Raw genomic sequence first — 23099 nt, 5'->3', positions numbered from 1 at the left:
CTGTCCATGGGATTCTCCAGGCAAGAATACTGGAGTGGGTTGCCATGCCCTTCTCCAGGGGATCTTTCCAACCCAGTGATCAAACCCACGTCTTCTGTATTGCAGGTGGATTCTTTATCAGCTGAGCCCCCAGGGAATCCCAAGAATATTGGGGTGGGTTGCCATTCCCTTCCCCAGGGGATCTTTCCAACCCAAGAATCAAACCCAGGTCTCCTGTATTGCAGGCAGTCTTTACCATCTGAGCCACCAGGAAAGCCCAAGAGAGGAGAGTGGGTTCAATTCCGAATTAAACAGAAATTGTTTAATGTGATGATTTGTAGTCGAAGAGCAGGTTGGGAGGTTGGTATGTGAAAAATTACCGAGAGATCCCAAGGGTAGGGGATCCAGCTAAAGCCACTTAAGAGGACTCTTGCCAAAGGCCGGCCCCGTGATGAGATATCAAGGGTATGGGGAGGGGGGAATGAGGAATTTGATCAGATGTCAAGGGTGAGAAAATGTCAAGGGTGGGGAGTCTCTCAAAACTGACTTAGAGGATTCTTGCAAAAACAGGACTCAGCAGGCTGACAAGGAAGCCAAGGGTGGGGGCCTGGTTCAGAGCCTGACCAAAGTTTGGTCAAGGTGAGCATGTCAGGTGGTGAGAAGGGAGAACCCAGGCCCTCCGGCCTCTTCTGGGCTCCTGGGTCCTTGGGAAGGGCGCCGAGTTAGCCAGGCTGCACAGTCTCTCTGGGCAGCAAGGGTGGGAGTCATGCCGGGGTGGGGGATGGGGAGACGCAAAGCAGAGCCCGATTTGGTGGGCTCACCAGGAAGCAGGCCTGTGCATGCCACAGTGGGGACAGGCGCACTGGCCTGGTGCCCGGGGCGGCAGTATTCCAGAAGGGTCTTCTGGCCCGGCTGATAAATCCCAGAGCTGAAATTAAGACAAAAGACTGTGAAGATGACACCTGCTGACACCAGCTGCAGGAAGGCCCTGGAAACTTTTATTATGAATTAGATTTTGCAGGCAACTCTGCTGGGTGAGCTGGTGCTTGGGCCGGTGAAAGGCTGCGCCACAGGCCGGCTGCCTTGAAGGTAAGAACTGCTTTCCAGGGGAGAGGGGAGGAACGTGGCCCTCCACCCTGGCCGCGGGCCCTCATGGAGGGCCGTTTGTGTCTCAGGAGTTGCCTCCCCTGGGAGAAGCTGGGGCTGGAACGGGCTTAGAGCACCTCTGGTCCAATGCTCCTGAAACCATTGAACAGACTGGGACTCAAACCCATGGGCCAGGACCCAAACCCGGCCAGAACCCACACTGTTTTCCAGCTGAGATTGCATGCCTGGTTTCAGCACGTAATGAAGCTCAGGTTCTTTCTCATCAGAGAAAGAATTCAATGAGAGACAAAGTGATAGATAAGAAGTAGACCTATTTGGACAGAAACACACTCCACGGCGTGGGCCAACTCAGAGAAAAAGAGTGGCTCAGAATATGACACAGTTTTCATGGGCTGGGTAATTTCATAGGCTGCTGAGTGGGAGGATTATTCCACCTATTTCGAGGGAAGGGTGAGGATTTCCAGGAACTGGGCCACCACTCACCTCACTTTTTGGTCTTTGGTGGTTGGCCTCAGAAATGTCTTGGTGCCTCTAGGTGAGTCACTTAGCTTTCAGATATGTTATGAGCGTGTACGGAGGCTCAAGGTCTGCTGGAAGTCAAATCTTCTGCCATCCTCGACCCATTTGGTTCTAATCAAATGGAATGTCGTGTCCTCAGGCTATGCCATTCTTTTAAGGGTGTGCTCTGCCCCCTTCCCTCCTGTTTCACTCCATTTTACACGTGGGAAAACCAACCCCGAGCACAGAAGGGAGTTGTCCAAAGCCACGCCCCACGTTACTGTCACACCGGGGCTGGAGACCAGGACCCTCATCCCAGGATGGCACGCCTGACTGAGGGGCAGTCAGGTAGTGAGCACACCTCCAGGCCATTTGACTCAAGGAAGTTCAACTGTTAGTGCCTGGAGAGACAGAGAGAGTGACAAAGTGTGAGAGACTGGGACACAGGGAGGGAGTGGGGCTGAGGCAGGAAAGAGACAGAGAGAGACCCCGGGAAGCCTGAGACATTAGGTCCAGAGCAGAGACGTGGACACCAGAAGGGCTGGACAGGACCTCCGCGACCCTCTGGGCAGTCACCTTTGTTTTGACAATAATGAAACTGTATAGCTGAGTGATTTCCTTGTATAAAACCTTGGAGAAGTTTGACGTGGAATGGTAAAAAAAAATGCTTTGGGTGCTTAAACTGGCAAAACTTCTGTCTCTGAGGGTGTTTGAAATGAGGTTTGAAAAACTGAAGAGCTGCAGTAACATAACCCAGCTCCAGGAAATCTGGGTAAAGGGGATGTAGATGACCTGTCTGCCACAGGCCGGGGTTCAGGACTGCGTGCCATCTGTCCAGAATTTTCTGATGTTTCTGCCGACAGAGGGAAATGCCCCAGAGACAAAGAGAGTACTCTCCTCCCTAGCTCTTCCCATCACGCTACCAGCAGATCTCCGATTTCAAAGCTCAGCTCAAATGCCACCTCTTCCAGGAAGCTTTCCTTGATTTCTCACTTAACCCAGCTGGTATCCATCACCTCCTCCTGTAAATCCCTCTAGATACCCAGCTCCATGTCAGCCACTTTTAATTTTCCACCTCATATTTTCATAGTTATCTGAAAATATCGACGAAAGAGTCCCTATTCCAAAGGAACTCCACAAGCCTTGCTCTTATCCTCACAACAAATGAACTAGGTTCATTTCTCCCTACCCTCTCAACAGAGAAGTAAGCTAAGGCTCTCAGAGAGTGAATAAAAACTTCCTTAAGTTCAGACAGAGGCAAAAGCAGGGCTCCAGCCCAGGCCTGCCTGGCTCCAGGGCCTTGACTCTTTCCACGAAGGCTCACGACATGTACTGAGGGCGGGGACTTTGTCCAGTCGGTGTGTCGGGCAGGCATTTGGCTCTCACCCTCTGTGTGTTCCTGAATGAATGAAACAGTCGATGACTGAATGGACAACACAAGAAGTATCCTTTCTTCTGATGGGTGTAGCTCAGTGGTCGGCAAACTACAGCCTGGGAGCCAAGTCCAGCTTGCCTCCTACTTTTGTAAATAACGTTTCACCGCAACGTGGCCACATGCCCGCTGCCCGTGTTGTCTGTGCTGTTTTCAAGCACGATGGCGGGGGTGCGGTGCAGCAGAGGCTGCCCATGGAGCCTAAACACTTCCTCTCCGGCCCTTTCCAGACCAACTTTGCCAACTCCTGCTGTAGTTCATGGTCTTCACTAGGCTGATTTAAGCAACCGTGCTTACTGCTTCTGTGATCTAGAATATCGTGTGTGCGCGTGTGTGTGTGTGCACGTGTTTGTGCACTGGCTGCCTATCAAGTGTCAGGTTTCCACATGTATCTGGTATATATCACTTAATCATTTTACACGAAAGCTTCATCTAGAAAAAGTTTGCTCTGTCAGCTCTTTCAAAATATATACATATTTTTAAATTAAGATTAGCTCTGTTGCCAGCACTTTGGCACAGATATGGTGAAGCAACAAAGACCAAAGACCTTCCCTGGAGTGGAGGCGGGCAGACTGCCCCACCCCGGCCCCTCATGGTGGGGGTGACAGTGAGGCTGGCCCTGTCTGCCTTGCCAGAATCAAGAGCGGCCTGTTCGACGGCTGACCCTCTGCTTCCTCTCTGCCGCAGGGGCGTCAGTATCCCGGGGTCCCAACTCCACCTCCTCCCCTGGTGCTCCCCAGGATGCTCTTCCTCTCCCAAGCCCCCCACCCACCCACCGCCCAGGGCATCCTCCTGAGCGGCGAGAACCCTGCCTCCCCCTTCCTGTTCCCGGGAGCTCAGGACTGGCCTCCAGACCCCTGGCCTCCGGGGCAGAGGCAGGGATTGGCCAGCTCCCACCCCAGATGCCCAGCAAGGCAGGTGCTGGCAGCGCTGGGGGCGTGACGACTCTCAGCCAGCCTCCAGAGGGTGCCCGCTGCCAGTGCGCCTGGGCCCAGCCCGCGATGACCGGCCCACCCCTCAGCCTTGCTCATCTGCTCACAGTTTCAGGACTGCTCTGTTACTCGGCTTGCTGTTTGGGTGAGTTGTGTGTGTGTGTGATTTGTGTGTGTGTGTGTGTATTGTGTGTTGCCTTGGAAAAACAAAACAAGACTCTTGGAAAGCCAAGCTGTTCTGGGGAACTTCCAGCAGCCTTTAAATCTCCAAGTCCTCTGCTGGTGTTGGAATTGCCGTGTAAAGGGGTTTGACGTTGGAGTTCGTGCGATCTTGGCTCCCACGCTTGTGTGCCCCTTCAGTGACCCTGGGTGGCAGGCTGGCAGCTGCCCCCTTGGCTCTGAAGCAGCGTGGTGCTCTGTGGTCCGGGACCACCCAGGCATGGGTGGCAGAGAGGTTCTCCAGCCCTCTCCAGGCCGGGTCCTGTGGCTCACCGCCGCCCCACGACTTTAACGTGGTCTTTCAGAGAAGTGCAAACGCCTTCAAGACCTAGGGTCAGAATTTGTGTCTCAAGGCGCATGTGGTGTGAGTGAGGTTGAAGCCAAACTGTGGGGGTGCAGTCTGGTCTGGAATCTGTGCATCAGGGTAAAGCAGGCAGGTGGGCTGAGAACGGGGCTGTCGCTGAGCCTTCCAACTCACGGTCAGAAGCCCTAGGGATGCTGTGAACGTGTGCCTTCTGCTCTCTGCGCCTCGGCTCCTGTGAGTGTTAGGGTTAGCCGCAGAGGGGCGGGAGGAGCAGGCTGAGGGCCAGCAGCTGCAGCTAGCGTGTGGCTGCACCTACAATTTCCCCAACCTGCAAAGGTAGAAAGTTTGGTCACTTCTTTCCCGTGCCGCTTGATGCAAAACAAGGAGGCAGAAACAGAGGAAGCCGTCTCTAGCGCCCTGAGGATGGGCTGGTCTAGTGAGTGAGACCCAGATGGCCCAGATGGTGGTGATGCTGAGGTTCACCATGGATGAAAAAGCACTCTGGAGGGGGTTTGGGCCAAATCCCGTGTGGTGCAGTTGGGGAAACTGAGTCTCAGGTGGCAGTGGGGAGTCGCACCGGGCCCCATGGCCCCTTGTTCCTGGGTTCACACTGTGATCCAAGTCCCTGAGTTTCCAAGTGTAGGTCTGAGTGAATCACTTTCCAAGACTCAAGGAGGTTTTGTTCAAAGGGCAAAGACGGCATCAACAACAGCAAAGGGAAACACCCCCCCCCCCACGTTTGCAAAAGCCTGCGTCACACCCAGGATTGTCCCCACCCAGGATGTGGCACAGCTGAGCCACACACAGTGGAACTCCAGTGTCTGCACGTCACGGCAGGCACTCCCGAGATTCCCTGGAGGTTGGCATTTCCTGGGGCTAAGCCTGGTGGAGAACCCAGGTTTCTGCAAGCCCCATGCACACACGCGCGCACACACACAAGGCTAAACCTTGTGGAGCACCAAGGTTTCTGTAGGCCTCATGCACACACACACACACACATACACACACAGGGCTAAGCCTTGTGGAGCACCAAGGTTTCTGTAGGCTGCACACACACACACACACACACACAAACACACACACACACACACAATGTTTTCCATTACAACAGAGCCTCTGGGGCTTTCCAGGCTGGACCTGAGCTCAGACATGATTCCATGGAGGCAGCCTGGTCCAAAGAGACCTGCAGGCCACTCAGATGACCCCAAAATAGACGTGTGAAGTCCTGTCTTAGTGACTGGGAGGGCAGGGTTGGGGGGGGTAGCGGTAAGCTGTTCCCAAACACGTCCACCTGATGGAAATATTCTGAGCTGGAATGAGCTGGAAATAAACTAGATGGTGCTAAAAACAAACTTCTCCAGGGAGGTGGAGTCGGCGGGGCGGGGGGCGGGGGGAGGGCAGGACGGGGGGCAGGCAGAAATAGATGGTCCTCACCTGCTGAACATGAAGCGGGTCTAGGGGTAGGGCTGGGGGCAGCCCTGCAGAAGCCTTAACAGGAGGAGCAGCGGCCACAGTGTGCTTGCCAGGGGAGCGCCAGAGTCCGGAGGGAGGCCTGGGGTGGGGCTCTGACGGAGCCAGGGTCTTCCACTGGTGGGGGCCACGCAAGGTGCGGGCTGCAGAGGCCCCCAGGGCCTGGACGGTCTGGAAACAGGAGTGATGAGCAGTGCACCTTTCTGAGCCGCCCACAGGTGCCCCTGGCTGGGAGAGGCCCCGCGAACAACAGCTCAGCCCTGGCCATCCACCGAGGCCGGGCAAGGGCAAAGGAGAGGCTGCAGTTGTCCGTCCAGAGCCAGGTCAGACTGGGCTTCCCCAAAGGTGGCCCTCCAGCATCATGTAGCAAAGCCCCACTCCTAGAATAAATCCTTCCTCACCCCCTCTTTCGAGATGCCCGTGGGTACCCTGGTGCGTGTCCTCACTCCTCGAGATGAGGTAGTAGAGCCTGCTGTGTTCAGCAACAGGTGTGACTTGTTGGAGGCATTGACACTTTCTATAATATATCAGGTGGTTGTTCCAGGAGCCTCTGGCCTTCTTAGCTCCTGACCTTTATTTCCACACCCTGTCAGTCCAGATCAGCAAGAAGGACTCTTTAAACCAGAGTTCAAATCCTGTCTCTGTCACTTACTAGTTGTATGACCTTGGGCAATTGCCTCACCTCTTTGCCTCAGCTTATGGATCTGTAAAATGGGATCACAGTAATAATAGTACTTAACTCTCAGGGTTGCTCTGAGGATTGTTGTTCAGTTGCTCTTTGCGACCTCATGAACAGCAGCGTGTCAGGCTTTCCTGTCCATCACCATCTCCCGGAGTTTGCTCAAACTCACATCTTCATGTCATCCAACCATCTCATCCTCTGTCGTCCTCTTCTCCTCCTGCCTTCAATCTTTCCCAGCATCAGGGTCTTTTCCAATGAGTTGGCTCTTTGCATCAGGTAGCCAAAGTATTGGAGTTTCAGCTTCAGCATCAGTCCTTCCAATGAATATTCAGGGTTGATTTCCTTTAGGATGGACTTGTTGGATCTCCTTGAAGTCCAAGGGACTCTCAAGAGTCTTCACCAGCACCACAGTTCAAAAGTATCATTCTTTAGTGCTCAGCTGTCTTTGTAGTCCAACTCTCACATCCATACATGATTACTGGAAAAACCAGAGCTTTGACTATACAGACCTTTGCTGGAAAAGTAATCTTTCTGCTTTTAAATATGATCTTTAGGTTTGTCATAGCTTTTCTTCCAAGGAGCAAGCGTTTCTAATTTCATGGCTGCAGTCACCATAGTGATTTTGGAGCCCAAGAAAATAAAGTCTGTCACTATTTCCATTTTTTACCCATCTATTTGCCATGAAGTGATGGGACTGGATGCCATTATCTTGACTTTTTGAATGTCGAGTCTTAAGCCAGCTTTTTCATTCTCTTTTCACTTTCATCAAGAGACTCTTTATATCCTCTTCACTTTCTGCCATAAGCGTGGTATCATCTGCATATCTGAGGTTATTGATATTTCTCCTATAAATCTTGATTCCAGCTTGTGCTTCATCCAGCCTGGCATTTTGCATGATGTACTATGCATATAAGTTAAATAATCAGGGTGACAATATACAACCTTGACGTACTCCTTTCCCAGTTTTGAACTAGTCCATTGTTCCATGTCTGGTTCTAACTATCGCTTCTTGACCTGCATACAGGTTTCTCAGGAAGTAGGTAAGGTGGTCTGATATTCCTATCTCTTGAAGAATTTTCCACAGTTTATTGTGAGCCACACAGTCAAAGGCTTTGGAATAGTCAATAAAGCAGAAATAGATGCTTTTCTGGAATTCTCTTGCTTTTCCTATGATCCAGTGGATATTGGCAATTTGATCTCTGGTTCCTCTGCCTTTTCTAAATCCATCTTGTACATCTGGAAGTTCCTGGTTCACGTGCTGTTGAAGCCTAGCTTGAAGGATTTTGAGCATTGCCTTGTTAGCCTGTGAAATGAGTACAATTGTGTGGTAGTTTGTGCATTCTTTGTCATTGCCCTTCTTTGGTATCAGAATGAAAACTGGCCATTTCCAGTCCTGTGGCCACTGCTGAGTTTTCCCAATTTGCTGGCATATGGAGTGTAGCACTTTCACAGCATCATCTTTTAGGATTTGAAACAGCTCAACTGGAATTCCATCACCTCCACTGGCTTTGTTTGTAGTGACGCTTCCTAAGGCCCACTTGACTTCACACTGCAGGATGTCTGGCTCTAGGTGAGTGACCACACCATCGTGGTTATCTGGGTCATTAAGACCTTTCTGTACAGTTTTTCTAATTCTAGACTCCTAATTTATCCCTCCCCCTCTCCTGTTTGGTAACCATAAATTGGTTTTCTCTGTGAGTCTGTTTTGTATTAATAAGTAAGTTCATTTGTTTCATTTTTTAGATTCCACATATAATATTATAAGTAATATTGGGCTTCCCTTGTGGCTAAGCTGGTAAAGAACCTGCCTGCAATGCGGGAGATCTGGGTTTGATCCCTGTGTTGGGAATATCCCTGGAGAAGAGAAAGGCTACCCCATCCAGTATTCTGGCCTGGAGAATGCCATGGACTGTATAGTCCATGGGGTTGCAAAGAGTCTAACACAACCAAGCGATTCTCACTTTCACTTCATCAGTAATATTATATGATATTTGTCTTTCTGTGACTTAATTCACTTAATATGACACTCTCTAGGTCCATTTGTGTTGCTGCAAATGGCGTTATTTCATTCTCTTTTAGGGCTGAGTAATATTCCATTGTATAAATATACCACATGACCTTTATCTCCACACACAGTCAGTCTAGATCAGCAGAAAGGACTCTGGGACCAGAGTTCAAATTCTGTCTTTATCCACTCCTCAGTCGATGGGCATTGAGGTCACTTCCACGTCTTGGCTATCGTAAACAGTGCCACCATGAGCACTGGGGTACATGTATCTCTTTGAATCAGAGTTTTCTCTGGATATATGCCCAAGAGTAGGATTGCCAGGTCACACAGTCGTTCTATTTTTACTTTTTTAAGGAACCTCCGTACTGTTCTCCATGACTGCACTCATTTACCCCACTAACAGGCTAGTAGTCTTCCCTTCTGTCCACACCCACTCCGGCATTTATTACTTGTATACTTTTTTATGGTGGTCATTCCGACCGGTGTGAAGTGATACCTCACTGCAGTTTTGATTTGCATTTCTCTAGCAACTAAATGGCAGCCCACTCCAGTGTTCTTGCCTGGAGAATCCCAGGGACGGGGGAGCCTGGTGGGCTGCCGTCTATGGGGTCGCACAGAGTCAGACACGACTGAAGCGACTTAGCAGCAGCAGCAGCAGCAGCAACTAGTGACGTTCAGCATCTTTTCATGTGCCTATTGGCCATCTGGGTGTCTTCTTTGGAGAAATGTCTGTTTAGGTCTTCCATCCATTGTTTGATTGGCTTGTTTGTTTTTTGTTATCGAGTTGTATGAGCTGTTTGTATATTTTGGAGATTAATCCCTTGTTGGTTGCATCATTTGCAAATATTTTCTCCCATTCTGTAGGTTGTCTTTGTTCTGTTTATGGTTTCCTTTGCTGTGCCAAAGCTTATTAGTTTGGTTAAATCTCATTTGTTTATTTTTGCTCTTATTTCTATTGCCTTGGAAGACTGACCAAAGAAAACATTGGTACAATTTATATCAGAGAGTGTTTCATGGGTCCTTGTTAGAAATTTTCATTTTCAGTGGTCACAACAGCTGAGCTGAGAGGTTTCCTGCAGGCGGACAGCATCATATGTGTGTCCCATGTCCCACATGACTGTGAAATGTCAAATGGGAGATGCATACCTTTTATAATTATCTCATCCTAGGAGCTAATGCTCTTTCACATCAATATTTGTTGAACTGCTATAGTATGAAACTGAGTTTTCTCAGATAACTGCTGAGTAGCGACTGTGCTTTGTTTGGTTGGGATTTTACGCATGATTTTTCCTCATTTGAGAAATGGGCTTCAAGTGGGCACCTCACTTGAAGCATTTGCGTTGCAGATACCGCACCTTATGTTAGTAGACTTTGTGTTCAGTATGGTTTCACACGCAGGCAGGAGCATCTAAATACATCATCAAGTTTTCTGACATGCTAGTGCTCAACAAAATATGCATATCAAAACATGCATTTTATATCATAAATCACTTTTCTGAAAGCTCTCTTTTATATTACATTCAGAGCGTTACATTGATTTTTAAATGGCATAGGTATGTTGTCTTATTTTTGAATTTTATTTTAGGATAACAAAGGGGTCTTTAAAGATACTTCTTACCAATGGGGCCTTGTGTCTGAGGGGGCTGAGGGCCACTGGTCCAGATAGCGGGCTGCTCCTCCACGAGGAGCACGGGTGGAACCAAGAGGTTCAAGGGTGTAGGTGTGTGCAGAGTGATTCCCAGGGTGCTGGAGCTGATACAGGCAGCCCACACTGCGTGCTTTCTGGGAAGCACCCGCTGCCTGCCTGAGGTCGCTCAGGCCTCGGATCACAGGATGGAAAGAAAAGACAAGCACTGTCCCCGGGAGACAAGTCTGAAAACTGGTTTCAGGGCAGAGAGGGGTGTGAAAGGCAACCCACCCATGTTCTGTGAGGTCAGAGATTCGGAGAAGGGGTGGACGAGGAGGTACCATCATGAGACCAGGACTGGGCACTGGAAAATCAACAGCTCTGGGCAATGTTTGAGTAGTGCGTGTGTTTGGGTGAACATGCGTCCACTTTTCCATTGGTGAACACATAGGCATGAGAGTTGCCAAGCCATCGGACGTGGCTGCATTCGGCTTTAGGAGACGATGCAGAGAGTTTTCCAATTGAGGCCATTTTCTCTCCCACCAGCCAATGAGTGAGCATTCTGCTTGTCCCACGCCCTTACCAACAAATGTTACGTTCTGGCCTTCTCAGTATAGCTGGTCTGGCGGGCATGTAGCCGTGTCGACCCAGTGTTCAGAGGCAGCAGGATGGACAAGAAGGTTGTAGTCGTGTCCCACAGGGGGACTCTGTTCAGCAGCGTGACGACAGCAAGCAGCGATCAGGATGCCTGTCACAGACGCAATGTCGAGCCAAAGAAGGACACAAGAGTTGACGTTCATTCGAAGCTCAAATGCAGCCTCAAGGACTCCCCCAGGCTGGGAGCCAGGGCAGTGGGCAGGGAGCAGGGTAGAGACTGGGCAGGAGCTGAAGGGACTCCTGGAGGCTGGGGAGTTCGGGATCTCTACCCGGGTGCTGCAGGAATCCCCGGGGATCTGTGTCCTTTCTGCCAGGACCACCTCAGCACTGAACGTGTGCTAACGCTGAACGCCTGACCGTGAATTTGCAAGGATCCAAGGCCCCCTCCTCATCTCACTCCTGTGTCTGAAGACATTAACCTGTAGCTCTCCTGTGAGCTCGGGTGACCTGAATGTCTGTGTAAAGTCTGGAGTCAAACGGATGCTTGACATCTTGGCCCGGGGTCACTGCCTCCCCCACGAAATGGTTCCTTGCAGGCACGTGTCAAGGGTGTGAGCAGAGCCTGCCTTCTCCCCAGCTGAGAGAAGGGGCCCCTGGCGGGTCTGTTTGAACCGTCTGTTCTCTGTCCCGTCTACAAAGTGACCGTCAGCATCTGGAGAAGGAGCCTGGCCTCCCAGTGGTCCCAGCGGCCGCAGTGCCCACTCGCTTACCCTGCGAAGCGGGGAGGGCCCAGGCAGGGATAGGCAGGGGTGGTGCTCCCACCCAGCAGGCTGCAAGTGAGAGCGGCCGTCCGGGGTGGCACACGACCCCCTCTCCCCGGGCACAGTGGGCACCCAGAGGCCCTGACGCAGCCCCCACACTAACGAGCAGGGGTTTCCTCCCAGCAGCCCTGCCCGGCCTGGATCAGAAGAGGCGCGGCGGCCCCCGAGCATGCTGCCTGCTGACGCCCCCACCGCCCCCGCTGTTCCCGCCACCCTTCTTCCGAGGGGGCCGGGGCCCGGTGAGTACCGCTGACTGTCCGGTCCGGGCCACCCCTCCACCCAGCCACGCCCCCTCCACCGGGCGGGGGCTCCTCCCAGGGCTGTCCTCAGGGACTGGCTCTCTGCATCCCCCAATAGACCTCAAGCAGGAGGGAGGGAGACGCTTCCTCACCGGGAGCTGGGCTGGGCAGTTCAGCTGGCCAGCAGGCAGACAGCGGGTGAGGGTCCTGTCTGCTCAGAGACACTGAGGTGAACTGATAACTTTCTGGGCTCCTGTCAGACGTGGAGTTTCCCCCTCTTATTTGTCTTCTAAGTGCTTGTGAAATTTCCTTCTTATCCACCGTTATCCACAAGGTGACACAAGAAACAGTCCTGAGAGGGGGAACGGAACTGGAAAAGGGAGGGGAAGGTAGGGAAAGAGCGGGATGGGGGAAGCTGAGGGGAAGGCATTCCAGGGGCTCTAGATGCTCGAATCTTTCCAGAGCCTCTTAGACCCATACTGTCCAATACACTAGCCTCTGGCCCTATGTGGCCCGTTCCAACTGAGATGTGCAGAGTATAAAACACACACTGAATGCCTTTATAATGATGCAAAATATCTCAGTATTTTTTTTTACATTGAAATAATATTGGGGATATACTAGGTAAGATAAAAACCTCATCAAAATTAATTTCACTTATTCCCTTTTACCCTTTTTATGTGGTTACCAGGACATTTAAGACGACACATTAGTGTCACATTAGGGACTCATTTTACTTCTATTGGATGGTGCTGTCCTGGATGCTGGGTAAAGGCCCCCGAGCGAGTTCCTAACTCCGTCCAGAGTGGTTCCTTTTCCTCTGTAACCCATTGTAGCCAGGCTGGTCTCAGAGCAGATGAGAGGAAGGAGACTGGGAGTCAGAGATCGTCTTCGTGAGACGCCCATTGGGGAGTCAGGGTACGGCCGGCCTCGGGGCTGGGCTGTGGAACAGGTCTGTGTCTGGGGGCTGACCCTTCTTCTGCGTCCCTGGTCACACCTAAAACCTGTGTCACCTTGTCTTGAAGCTTCTCTCCCCAGACATGAAGAATCTTGTCCTGGAACTGGAGACGGCGCAGTCCCCGTGTGCGCAGGGATCGCTCAGCTCATCTGGGCCTCCGGGCCCCCAGGTCAGTTCCCCGCCAGGCCCTTCCCCTGAGGTCCGGGCCCCCAGGCCAGTGTACCCCGGGCCCTTCCCCTGAGGTCCTCTCTCAGGGCAGGAACCCTCCCCTGCCCACCACCCCCGGGGAAGAGTTGCCCCTCTTCGGGTGCCCTGGGGTTGTTTTCCTGTCCTGGAGGAGCCACATGGTTCTTCTTTGGCCGATTTTGCTTCCCAGCCTCAGTGTGCCCATCTGCAGAATGGGGATATAACTTCCCCTGCAGGACCAGATGTGGGAGGTGACCAGGCGAGCTACTGCCTGGATGGGGATGGTTATTCTTATAGTTGTCATCAGAAAAACGCTCAGGAGAAGTGCAACTGTTAACCCTACCCAGAGGGGCCTGCATGCAGGGCAGAAAACTGGGGCAACAGGGAACGTGGTGCTCTGAACTCACTTTAGCCCTAGACACGGGCCCCAGCCAGCCCGCCCCTCCCCACCAGAGCTCAGGTCAGAGTGAGGAACAGGCCATCGCTGGTGGAAGGGTTTTTTCGAGACAGACAAAGGGTCCCCTCCAGAGACTGTCTCACAGACACCTGAGCCCTCTGGCCGGCCTGACGGAGTGGGTCCGTCGAGGAGGACGTGGGGTCTGGGCTTGCATGGGGACAGGAGAGAGGAATTCTGTCACCTCTCCTGTGGCTTCCCGTCACAGGAAGACCAAGACACACTCCTCACCCTGGGAGCAAAGCCCCATGTGGGGACCCGTATCTCCTGCAAATTGTTTCCCACGACGCCCCGGCCCGCTCAGTGCAGCCGCTGTGTGTGTCCTGGGTCCTCATCCACCCAAAGTCTTTGGCAGCCTTCGGGCCTTGCCTGTGGCTCCGGCTGTTTGCAACGCCCTTCCCTCTGACTGCCCCGTGGCCCGCTCCTCTGTCCCTCAGAACCCGGGCGCCCACCCCCCCGAGACATGCCCCTCCGCCCTCCGTCGCAGTAGCCGCCCCATCGCTCTCCACCCAGGGGCCAGGTTTCCTTCTCTGCTTAGTTTTCTCATGTCGTCACAGTTTTATTCTTGTTCCTGGACTCTTGGGTCTCCCTGCCTCCATAAAATACAAGCTCTGTGACTGAGGTTGGCAAGCTATGGCCAGGAGTGCAGTCTGGCATGTTTTGTAATTAAAGTTTATCGTTCTCTGGTGACTCCTTTCGCTGAAGGGCAGATTGAGGAGTTGTGACAGAATTGCTGTATCAGAGGCAAAGCCAAAGTATTTCCTGTCTGGCTCCTTGCAGACCAGCTCTTGCGAACAGGGGCATTGTCCACCTTGCTTTGTGCCCACCTGCCGGGGTCCTGCCCCCATGGATTTAGGGAATTCAAAGGGGAGACGGCTTCGGTGATCAGGATACAATAGAATTAAAGATATAAACAGTGGTTAAATAGGGATAGCTCAGCGAAGAAATTCAGTGAAGAAAAGAGGCTGAATAACTTGGTTTACATGGAAAACCAATAAAATTCCAAGACAAGGAATTTGCGCCACCTATGTAGGCCGCAGGCGTCCTCCCGTTCTCCCAAAGGAGAGGAGATACTAAGGCCTCCCCGGTCAGATCTTAGAAGCCCAGGCAAAATTAGTAGGCTTGATGAGCCTCCACGCTCCAGATGGGAATTCGGCCAGAAGGTGAGAGAAAGGACGACATGGGGAGACCAAGCTTCGGTGAATAAGGCCCGCACTTTATTTTCCAAAGTAGTTTTTATACCTTAAGTTGTGCATAGAGGATAGTGGGGGAAGGGGTAGAGTCAGCAGTAAGCCAGGCTTTCTTCCTGCAAACTTATCATATGCAAAAGTTTAGGTGATTTACATCATCTTCTGGCCAGGAGGCCTGTTAACATTTTATGATCCTTTTTTCAGAAAACTTATTTTTCTCTAAAGGTGATTATTCTAAAGTCAGGCGCCACCCTCCGAAAGCATTAGATAAAGTTGCATTCCTATAGAGCAAAGGTGTGGTGGGCTATAACAAGAAAAGAATTAACTCAAGGGTCCAAGGTTACAAACATTAAAGCTACTACTTACATTCCTATACACCAATTATATTAATCAGTACACTCCCAGGGACACAGTAGGTAAGGGATATGGAAACTTAGCAGCAAACATTGGTCCAATAAATGAAAACCCTTCACCAATATAATTTCTAATCAATCCACTATACTATACTAATAATCTTCTAACTGCTCAAAGGAATCTGTATTTAGAAAGTTTAGAACATCTCATGCCTCTCACGGTTGGGAGGCTCTGAACAATCACATGTGGCCGGAAGAACCTGTTCAGGCAGGCTAGAGAACTTCCAAAGGAGTTTGTGAACTAAAACACTCTTGTCACACCCAGGAACTTTATTAACTGGAGCTGTAAGTTAACTCTTTTTCAGAGAGAGAGATGGTGGTGGGGGACAGCCCCCCGTAAAGTCAGAGGTGTAGGTGAGAGCACAAAGCAGTAAAGTAGGCAGACTCTGGTTTTGGGGGTAGATGCTCGAGAATTTCCAGGGGGACTCCTGAGGCTCAATCCCGCCTTTGCGTATGCTGAGCCTCCTTCCTCATGACCTTTGCCATGGGCGGAGTTCCTCACACTGGCTCCCGGCACCCACCCACACCAGTACCTGGGGTGTAGTCCTGGCCCGTGTTCCTGGGGAATTTTAAAAGGTCCCCAAGAGCTTGTAATGTGCAGAGAGGCTTGGAATCCCTTGGCTGGGAAGTAGAGCTTCCCCGTAAATGTTTATTAAACGCACTGAAGGAAGCAGGACTTGGGACCCACAGTTGGCCAGAACTGCCACAGAGGCTCTGGGAAGCCTGCAGAGATGCACGGTGGGTGCCCAAGGCTCAGCTCCCAGGGGGATTTCCATCTTCTCAGCTCCCGCGGTCTGCACCTGCAGAGAACCCACGGGACGGGAAGGGGGTCCCAGCTGCCCCGAGGCCGCGGTCTCCAGCCCCACAGGAGCCTCTCTGACCTGGTGGAAGCCCACATGGGTCCCTGGGAGGCTGTGTGGCTGGCTCCAGGGATCCCACAGCCACCTCTGCGCTCCAGGAACACAGGGCAACCCTGTACCCACACAGAGGGGGAGCCTCAGACCCACAACTGCTAGCACCTGGGAACTTGCTGGAAGCACAGAATCTCAGCCTCCCCTCCCCCATCCCACCCCCTCTCATCAGAACCTGCATCTTAACAAGACTCCCCAGAGGGAATCACCTTCACGTCAAAGTTTGGGAAGCCCTGAGCTAGGGACAGCATCATGGCCTGATAAATAGTTCTAGCCCATGTGAAGAAAACAGAAAAATTACTGAGGCTTGGAAAAGAAGAAAGAATGGAACTGAAACTTTCCCTCCCCACCCAAACAGAAGGAGAATAAACCAAAAGTGGTGGTTCCCCAACTTTTCTGCCCATTAGAATCCCCTAGGATGCCTGTGTCCCTGGGGAATTTTAAAAGGTCCCCCAGGGGTTTCAGATGTGCAGAGAGGATTGGAATCCCTTGGCTGGAGTGGGTCGTTTGAACAAACTTCACAGAAATCCTATTTCAGACATGCTTCACGTAAGGCGTGCTCTCCTTCAGATCTTGGGGATGAAGAAGTGGCCTAGGGGTTTTGGTGGATTTCCTCTCTGCTGTCCTGGGGAGCTTGGCAGACAGCTGGCTTGAGGGTTTCGTAGGCACGTGCACCAAGGGCAGCTGCATCCTGCCGTGTGTGTGCCAAGCTTCAGTGCGACAGGCGTGGGGCTCCCCGAGCTGGACTCAGCCCCTCTCCCTGGGCGGGCAGTGGGACAAAAATGCACTCTTCACCTGCCCACACTCTTAGCATCTTAAAACAGAAGGCTTTTGCTCTTCCTGGTACCCAGAGATCCGCCATGGGAATTTCTGTGTTAGCTACTCCTGAGGGCAAAGCCTGACTTCTGTCTGATCAGAGCCGCAGGGAAACTTGGTAAGGGCAGCAGAAAAGAGGTGAGGGGTGGCGAAGCATCTTGTGTTCAGCAAATAGCCCTTCTTAAGTCTCTTGAGTTGCCTTCGCCAAGCACTCAGGATGTTTGGGCCATCCGAGAATTCCAGAGAGAAAAGGAAAGTCACAGAAAGAAGGTATGTGAGCACAGCAGTAACAGTGATGCTGAAAACAGCCCAGAGAAAGCAAGAAGAGGGGTCCCAGGGAGACGGATGGGCCTGGCCTGGATGGGGTGCAGGATCCTTCCTGCCGTGCGGGGACCCCTGAGTCTGCAGCGAGAACCGCCTACTGAGGGGCCAGGGCACCCAGGGCCCCCCGCACCCATCCTGCCTCTGGCTGATGCGGGCTTTGTTCTTTTCTTATCTTGATCATGTAGGGCCCGCCTGGGCTTCCTGGCAAGACTGGACCAAAGGGAGAGAAGGTATGAAGCACCTCTGTCCTCACCCCCACCTCCCCTGGGTAATGCCGGCCTGGTTTCTGGGGACGCCACTGAGGATTTTCTGGTTGAGATTTTGAAGCATGCACTAATCCTGCCTTAGAGGGTGACGATGGGCTCCGTGGTGACTGCGGGCGTGGGACCCCATCCGTTGGTCTCAGCGGGGCCCGGTGACATGGCGGGGATGCTGTGAGCCTCCAGGGCACCTAGCCGCATGGGCATGCCGGCTCATCAGACCTTGCCAAGCCCTCAGGTTCCAGAACTTTTCCTCCAAAGCAGTCTCTGCTTACCTGTCTTCTCCATCCACAGGGGGAGCTTGGTCGACCAGGAAGGAAGGTACAGTCCACGTTACCCTGTCAGAATTACACGTGCAGCTGTGCTGGGCATGTGAGAGTGTGTGCCCTTGGGGGTGGGGACCGGCTGCACACCCCCGCAGCCCTGATCCCCAGGAGTTATCCTGATGAGGATGGAAGCAACTGCCTCCCTCTGCCCACTTCTCAGTCAGGGTCTGCAGCCTGCTCCTGGTGGCATTCGGACTTCAGAAGCTGCCAAGCCTGGCCAGGTTTCCCCCCAGCCTCATCCTGCCGTCCATCAGAGAAACCCTCCAAAGCCCCAGCCAGCAGCACCAAATGACTCTCACTGTCGATTTGATTAAACTGGAATTAAGTGTCAGACAAGAACGAATGGCTTTGCCTCAGGGCCCAACTGAAATAAACGGGAGTTACCTAAGGTCACAGGGACTCTGAATAAACCAAACACATGTTATCAAGACTCTCATTGGCATCAGGAAGGAGTCAACCAACCATTACCCACTGCAGTCAGTGGATGCAGGCACTGAAATTGTCGGTCTTGGGGATACAGAAGAAGGTTCAAGACCAAGAAAAGATGTCCATGATTCTAAATATAAATTACTATTTCCCCAGTTATTTTATTCAAATACTTTTACTATCAATAAGAGCTTCAAACAGACCTTTGTATGACAAAGTCCCAGCCCTTTAGGACACAGATGACCACTCAAGCCAAGGCCTAGTGGTTGCCTGAAGCACCGGGCTGGGAGGATTCTGGCCTCCTCTCTGTGTTCAGAACAAGGCCTGTGATTGTTTAGTGATGTCTGCCATGGGTGAAGCAGGCAGGAGCAGGAGCTAGTGTGCCCGCCAGCACCGTGATCTCCAGGTCAGGGATGAGCCTTCCATATCCCCAGCTAGGCTGACCAAAATTAGCCAGTGGGTGCAGAGGTCAATGCAGACCCCACCTCACTGCCCCCACACTGTCTTGCAGGGCTCACTCTTCCACAGCTCCTTGGCCTCCGTTGGGTTTGCTGGACACAGAGATAGAGGTGGTCCATGCCATGTGCAAGTGAATTAATGATTAAATCAGCTCTCTCCAGAGGAGCCTAGGGGAGGGGAGACCCAGCTCAGGCAGGGGAGGAAACCCAGTGGGGGCAGGAGGGTGGTACCAGGTGACATCCAGCTTCAGCCTGAGCCACAGAGGAGCTCTGGAGTGGGAATGGCAACAGAGAATTTGTCCTGCTTCATCTTGATGTAAGGGGGCTGGGCTGTTGGCTTCAGGAAGGGGGGGTACATCAATTGGTGGGCAGCCCCCAGCAAACCCACATGTGAAGGAATGAGTTGTTGTGGCAAGGAAGGCATCCTCTGGGAGGTGGGCACGCTGAGCAGGAGAAAGACTTCAAGGGAAAAGGCCCAGCCTCTGTTGCTGCTCCCCTAAACCTCATCCTCCCCTTCTACGTTGCCTCCTTGGAGAGAATATATTGGAATGCAGGGGACGTGTGGGTGGGTGATAATGGTCAAAGGACCGAGACATTTAGAGCCCCTTCCCACCACCTTCCATTTCTTAAATAGAACAATCTCATGTGTTGACGTCATGTGATACCAAGGGCTTTAGCTCCCATCTGAGAGGCCCAGCTTTCCAGGCCATGAGTCTTTGGAGGTGGGGATGAGCATCCTGGGGCCATGCTTGGGCCCATACTCCCTACCGGGCCACAGAGACAAACCTGTTTTCAGAGGGAGGGGAACAAGCCCAATAGTCCTAACTTTTGTTCTCTGTCTTTGAAGGGCAGACCCGGCCCCCCAGGAGTTCCTGGCATGCCTGGGCCTGTCGGCTGGCCTGGCCCTGAAGGCCCCAGGGTAAGTGTGGGTGGCTCTCAGGGCATCAGAACTCGCGGGGAGGAGGTGGCGGCTCCCTTGTCTCCTGGCACAGTTGGCGAAACTCAACCTCCTCAAGACAGGAAGAAAGGAGAGAGCCCAAGGACTGCCCAGGGGGCCCCAAACACTTCTTCCCTTGCCTGGACCACAAGACGGCGGTCAGTCCCACAGCTGCTCCTGTGGGAGGAGAAACAAGGGCCTGCTGCCTCCTTCCCGAGCCCTGTCCTGCTCTGTCCTGAGAGTTAGTTCACAATTCTTTGGCTCCTGGAGATGACCCCAAAGGAGCTCGTGTCTAGAAGGCTGTTGGCCCGTCATACTAATTGGGCAGGGGGTGGAGGGTGAGGGCAAGGGAGTCGGGGGCTGGAACCACAGAAACCCTGCATTCCCAGGTGGATTGCTAAATGCTGGGGAAATCCCCTTCCTCAAACAGGTGAGGAGAAGCTGACATACCCACACGCATGTCTTTTTACACACTTTGGTTGTAGACTATTGCATGCAGAGGCCATGACTTAGAATTGAGCTGCAGAAGTCAGGGGTGGGTAGGGGAATGTCACTCTCTGCTCTGATGCATTGGCTGCATTTATTATGAGACTAGAAAATTGTTCCCAATCGTCTTAGGAAAAGTTCCAAGGATATTTTCTTAAAAATCCACTGTATATAATGCTGAACCATCCAATATGGCAGCCACCAGGCACATGTGACTATTGAGCCCTTGAAATGTGCCAAGTGCAACTGAAGAGCTGAAATTTTAATTAATGTAAGTTTGATTTTAAGAATCTTTACTCAATTCAGTTATTTGAAAACATTTAAGTATTTTTGAGCAGCTTGAGTTGAAATCTGCCTTTTGAACTATAAATTTTATGAAATCTAATACAGATCAAGTATTTTAGGTGAAAATTTAGCACCTGAATTGAGCTGCGATTTAAATGTTAAATACACAACAGATTTCAAATATTTATTGTGAAAAATCAAATGTAAAACTCTCATGGATAGTTTTTACGTAGATGACATGTTTAAAATAATTGGATTCTTAAATAGTGATTAATAATTAGATTAATTAGAGTAAATTTAATGTTTAAATTTAAAGTTAATCTCATCCGTTTCTTTTAAGGTGACTTCTAAAAATTTTTAAATTAAGTATGTGGTTAGCAAGGCAGGTACTAAAAGTTCCAACTGTAAACCATTCTGAAGGGTAACAGATCCCATCCACGAGTCCTAGTCCCCCGCTTCCACTCAGAGGTTAATGGTCACTCTGCTTGGCCGCAAACCTAGGGTAAGAGTATGTGGAAACATGTGAAAGGCCCTCCCTATGCAAACAGCAGAGCAGATGTAGCTTTTTGGAGCACATTAACCTTGTCCTTTGAGTACCCAAGTGCCTGCATGCTCTCTTCCCCACCCTTTCCCAACCCTCTCTGGGAGAAGATCAAATGTCAGTTTATTTATAACACATGAGTGAGCATTTGGTTTGGAGAGCTGCTCTACCTTGGACAATTTCTTTCTACGTTTCATGACAAATACCAGAATGAAGCCTGGAGTCTGTAGTCTTGGATCCCTGGGAGTAAACAAGGGAGCGTTTGGGGTCCTCAGATTCCCAGGCCAGCCTCGATGTCCCCAGCTCCATCCTGATCTTGCCCATGCCTCTCCTGGTTCAGTTTCTCTAGGAAATGTCACTGGAGGTCTTTTTTCCCCCCCTTCTTGTGATTCCCACAGGGTGAAAAAGGTGACCTGGGTCTGATGGGCTTGCCAGGGTCAAGAGGACCAATGGGCTCCAAGGTCAGTGTGTTGGTCCAGATAGATGGTTCCAGGTCTTCTGATTAAGGCTCTGGAGCAGCTGGTGTCTATAAAGTGGGGACTGGGTGACTGCTGTCATGGGCTGGGGATTATCACAGATGTTGGAGAGGCCGGTGTCAGGCTGTGCTTATCTTTACTAGCCCTCAGGGAGGTATGCCCTGGGACACGGGGCAGAGGGAGGCCATTCCTGCTGTTCTCTTGGACAATGAGGGTCAAGCCTCTGGGCAACAAAGCAGATGGAAGCCTTTTGTATGGGCCTTTGGGGGTGGGGGTTAAGGAAAGCAATGCTCTTTTTAGGCCTGGTGTACACACAACTCTCAGAGACATCTTTATACTCACTGCTGCAACCCTCCTCTGACCCCCTCCCTAGAATGTTCAGCCCAGTGTGAAGACATATCCCACCACCCCATCCAGGGGTTCCTTCCACTCTTATACCAGACCCGGAGGTCCTACAGGGCTGACTGTCAATGTGCCTTTTGCTTTCTTTTAGGGCTACCCTGGATCCAGAGGGGAAAAGGTTCGTGCTTGTCTCTCACGGCTCCCCGGAGCCGAGTCTGGGGTCAGTGATGCGCAGAGCATGGGCCCAGGCGTCTTTTTAGTCAGTGGCTGCAGCTGCCACCTCTCGATGTTACCCTGTCCTTCGTCAGTGGTCTGCGAGACAGAAGTGAGGGCCCCTGAACCAGGACGGGTGGGTTAGGGAGGCTCTCCCAGTGGAAGTGGAAGCCCCTCACGTGGAGCAGGTAAGGGCTGGAGGTTGTGCCTGCTGCTGCGTGAACACACCTGGCAGGCGGGGCTGGGCGAAGATGGTAGATGTGTGACTTAGGCCACGCTTCTACCACACAGCCTCGTTGTCTGTCAGAAATGGAGTAAAAAATCCAGCCACACCCTGAGGACAAATTTCCTAGAATATAGGAGAAAGTCTAGGTCCCAGAATTTTCTGTGGAGTGTCCTTTATTGATGTAAGTGGTTTGCTGCTGCTGCTGCTGCTAAGTCGCTTCAGTCGTGTCCAACTCTGTGCAACCCCATAGACGGCAGCCCACCAGGCTCCCATTCCTGGGATTCTCTAGGCAAGAACACTGGAGTGGGTTGCCATTTCCTTCTCCAGTGCATGAAAGTGAAAAGTCAAAGTGAAGTCGTTCAGTCGTGTCCGACTCTTAGCGACCCCATGGACTGCAGCCCACCAGGCTCCTCCGTCCATGGGATTTTCCAGGCAAGAGTACTGGAGGGGGTGCCATTGCCTTCTCCTGTAAGCGGTTTGGGGGGGTCCAAATAGGAGGTATCTCATAAAGAAAGCCTTCCCTGGGCATACCGAGTCTTCTAAGGGAAGTGAGGATGCTGACCTATGGCGTTTTCAGTTAGAAATGCTCCAGTTTTTCTCCTAGGAGTCAACTCATTGACTCTCTCCTATGGTTTCCTCTTAGGGATCCAGAGGTGAAAGGGGTGACTTGGGTCCCAAAGGAGAAAAGGTAATGGGCATTTCATAGAAATGATAAACTACCACAGAAGTGACATCCCCTACCAATCCCCATCTTGTGGGCTGACTGACTGACTGACTGGCTGCTGACTGACTGAATGACTGACTGGCTGGCTCACTAACTGGCTGCTTACTGACTGAATGATTGACTGGCTAGCTGACTGGCGGCTGACTGACTGAATGACTGACTGGCTGAATGACTGACTGCCTGGCTGCTTACTGACTGAATGATTGACTGACTGGCTGACTGCCTGGCTGTT

At 51.8% G+C, this 23099-nt stretch overlaps 1 protein-coding gene across 3 annotated transcripts in view; it reads left to right on the top strand.

Moving 5' to 3' along the window:
• Positions 1–23099, top strand: part of COLQ (collagen like tail subunit of asymmetric acetylcholinesterase) — a 67655-nt gene that overhangs the window by 23024 nt on the left and 21532 nt on the right. The window contains exons 1-9 of one of the 3 annotated variants that reach the window (XM_055569965.1): positions 3881–4093; positions 11800–11915; positions 12941–13042; positions 17353–17397; positions 17722–17748; positions 19485–19556; positions 21285–21347; positions 21856–21882; positions 22787–22831. In XM_055569965.1, the coding sequence (XP_055425940.1) occupies positions 3919–4093; positions 11800–11915; positions 12941–13042; positions 17353–17397; positions 17722–17748; positions 19485–19556; positions 21285–21347; positions 21856–21882; positions 22787–22831 (672 nt within the window). In that variant the 5' untranslated portion in view covers positions 3881–3918. Of the gene's footprint in view, positions 1–3880; positions 4094–11799; positions 11916–12940; positions 13043–17352; positions 17398–17721; positions 17749–19484; positions 19557–21284; positions 21348–21855; positions 21883–22786; positions 22832–23099 lie in introns of those variants that run through there. The other 2 variants (XM_055569966.1, XM_055569967.1) reach the window with 2 other exon arrangements.

Source organism: Bubalus kerabau, chromosome 2 (genome assembly GCF_029407905.1).
Source record: "Bubalus kerabau isolate K-KA32 ecotype Philippines breed swamp buffalo chromosome 2, PCC_UOA_SB_1v2, whole genome shotgun sequence".
NCBI classification, from domain to species: Eukaryota; Metazoa; Chordata; class Mammalia; order Artiodactyla; family Bovidae; genus Bubalus; species Bubalus kerabau.
Note: the sequence above shows the minus strand (reverse complement) of the source record. Positions and strands in the feature narration are given on the sequence as shown.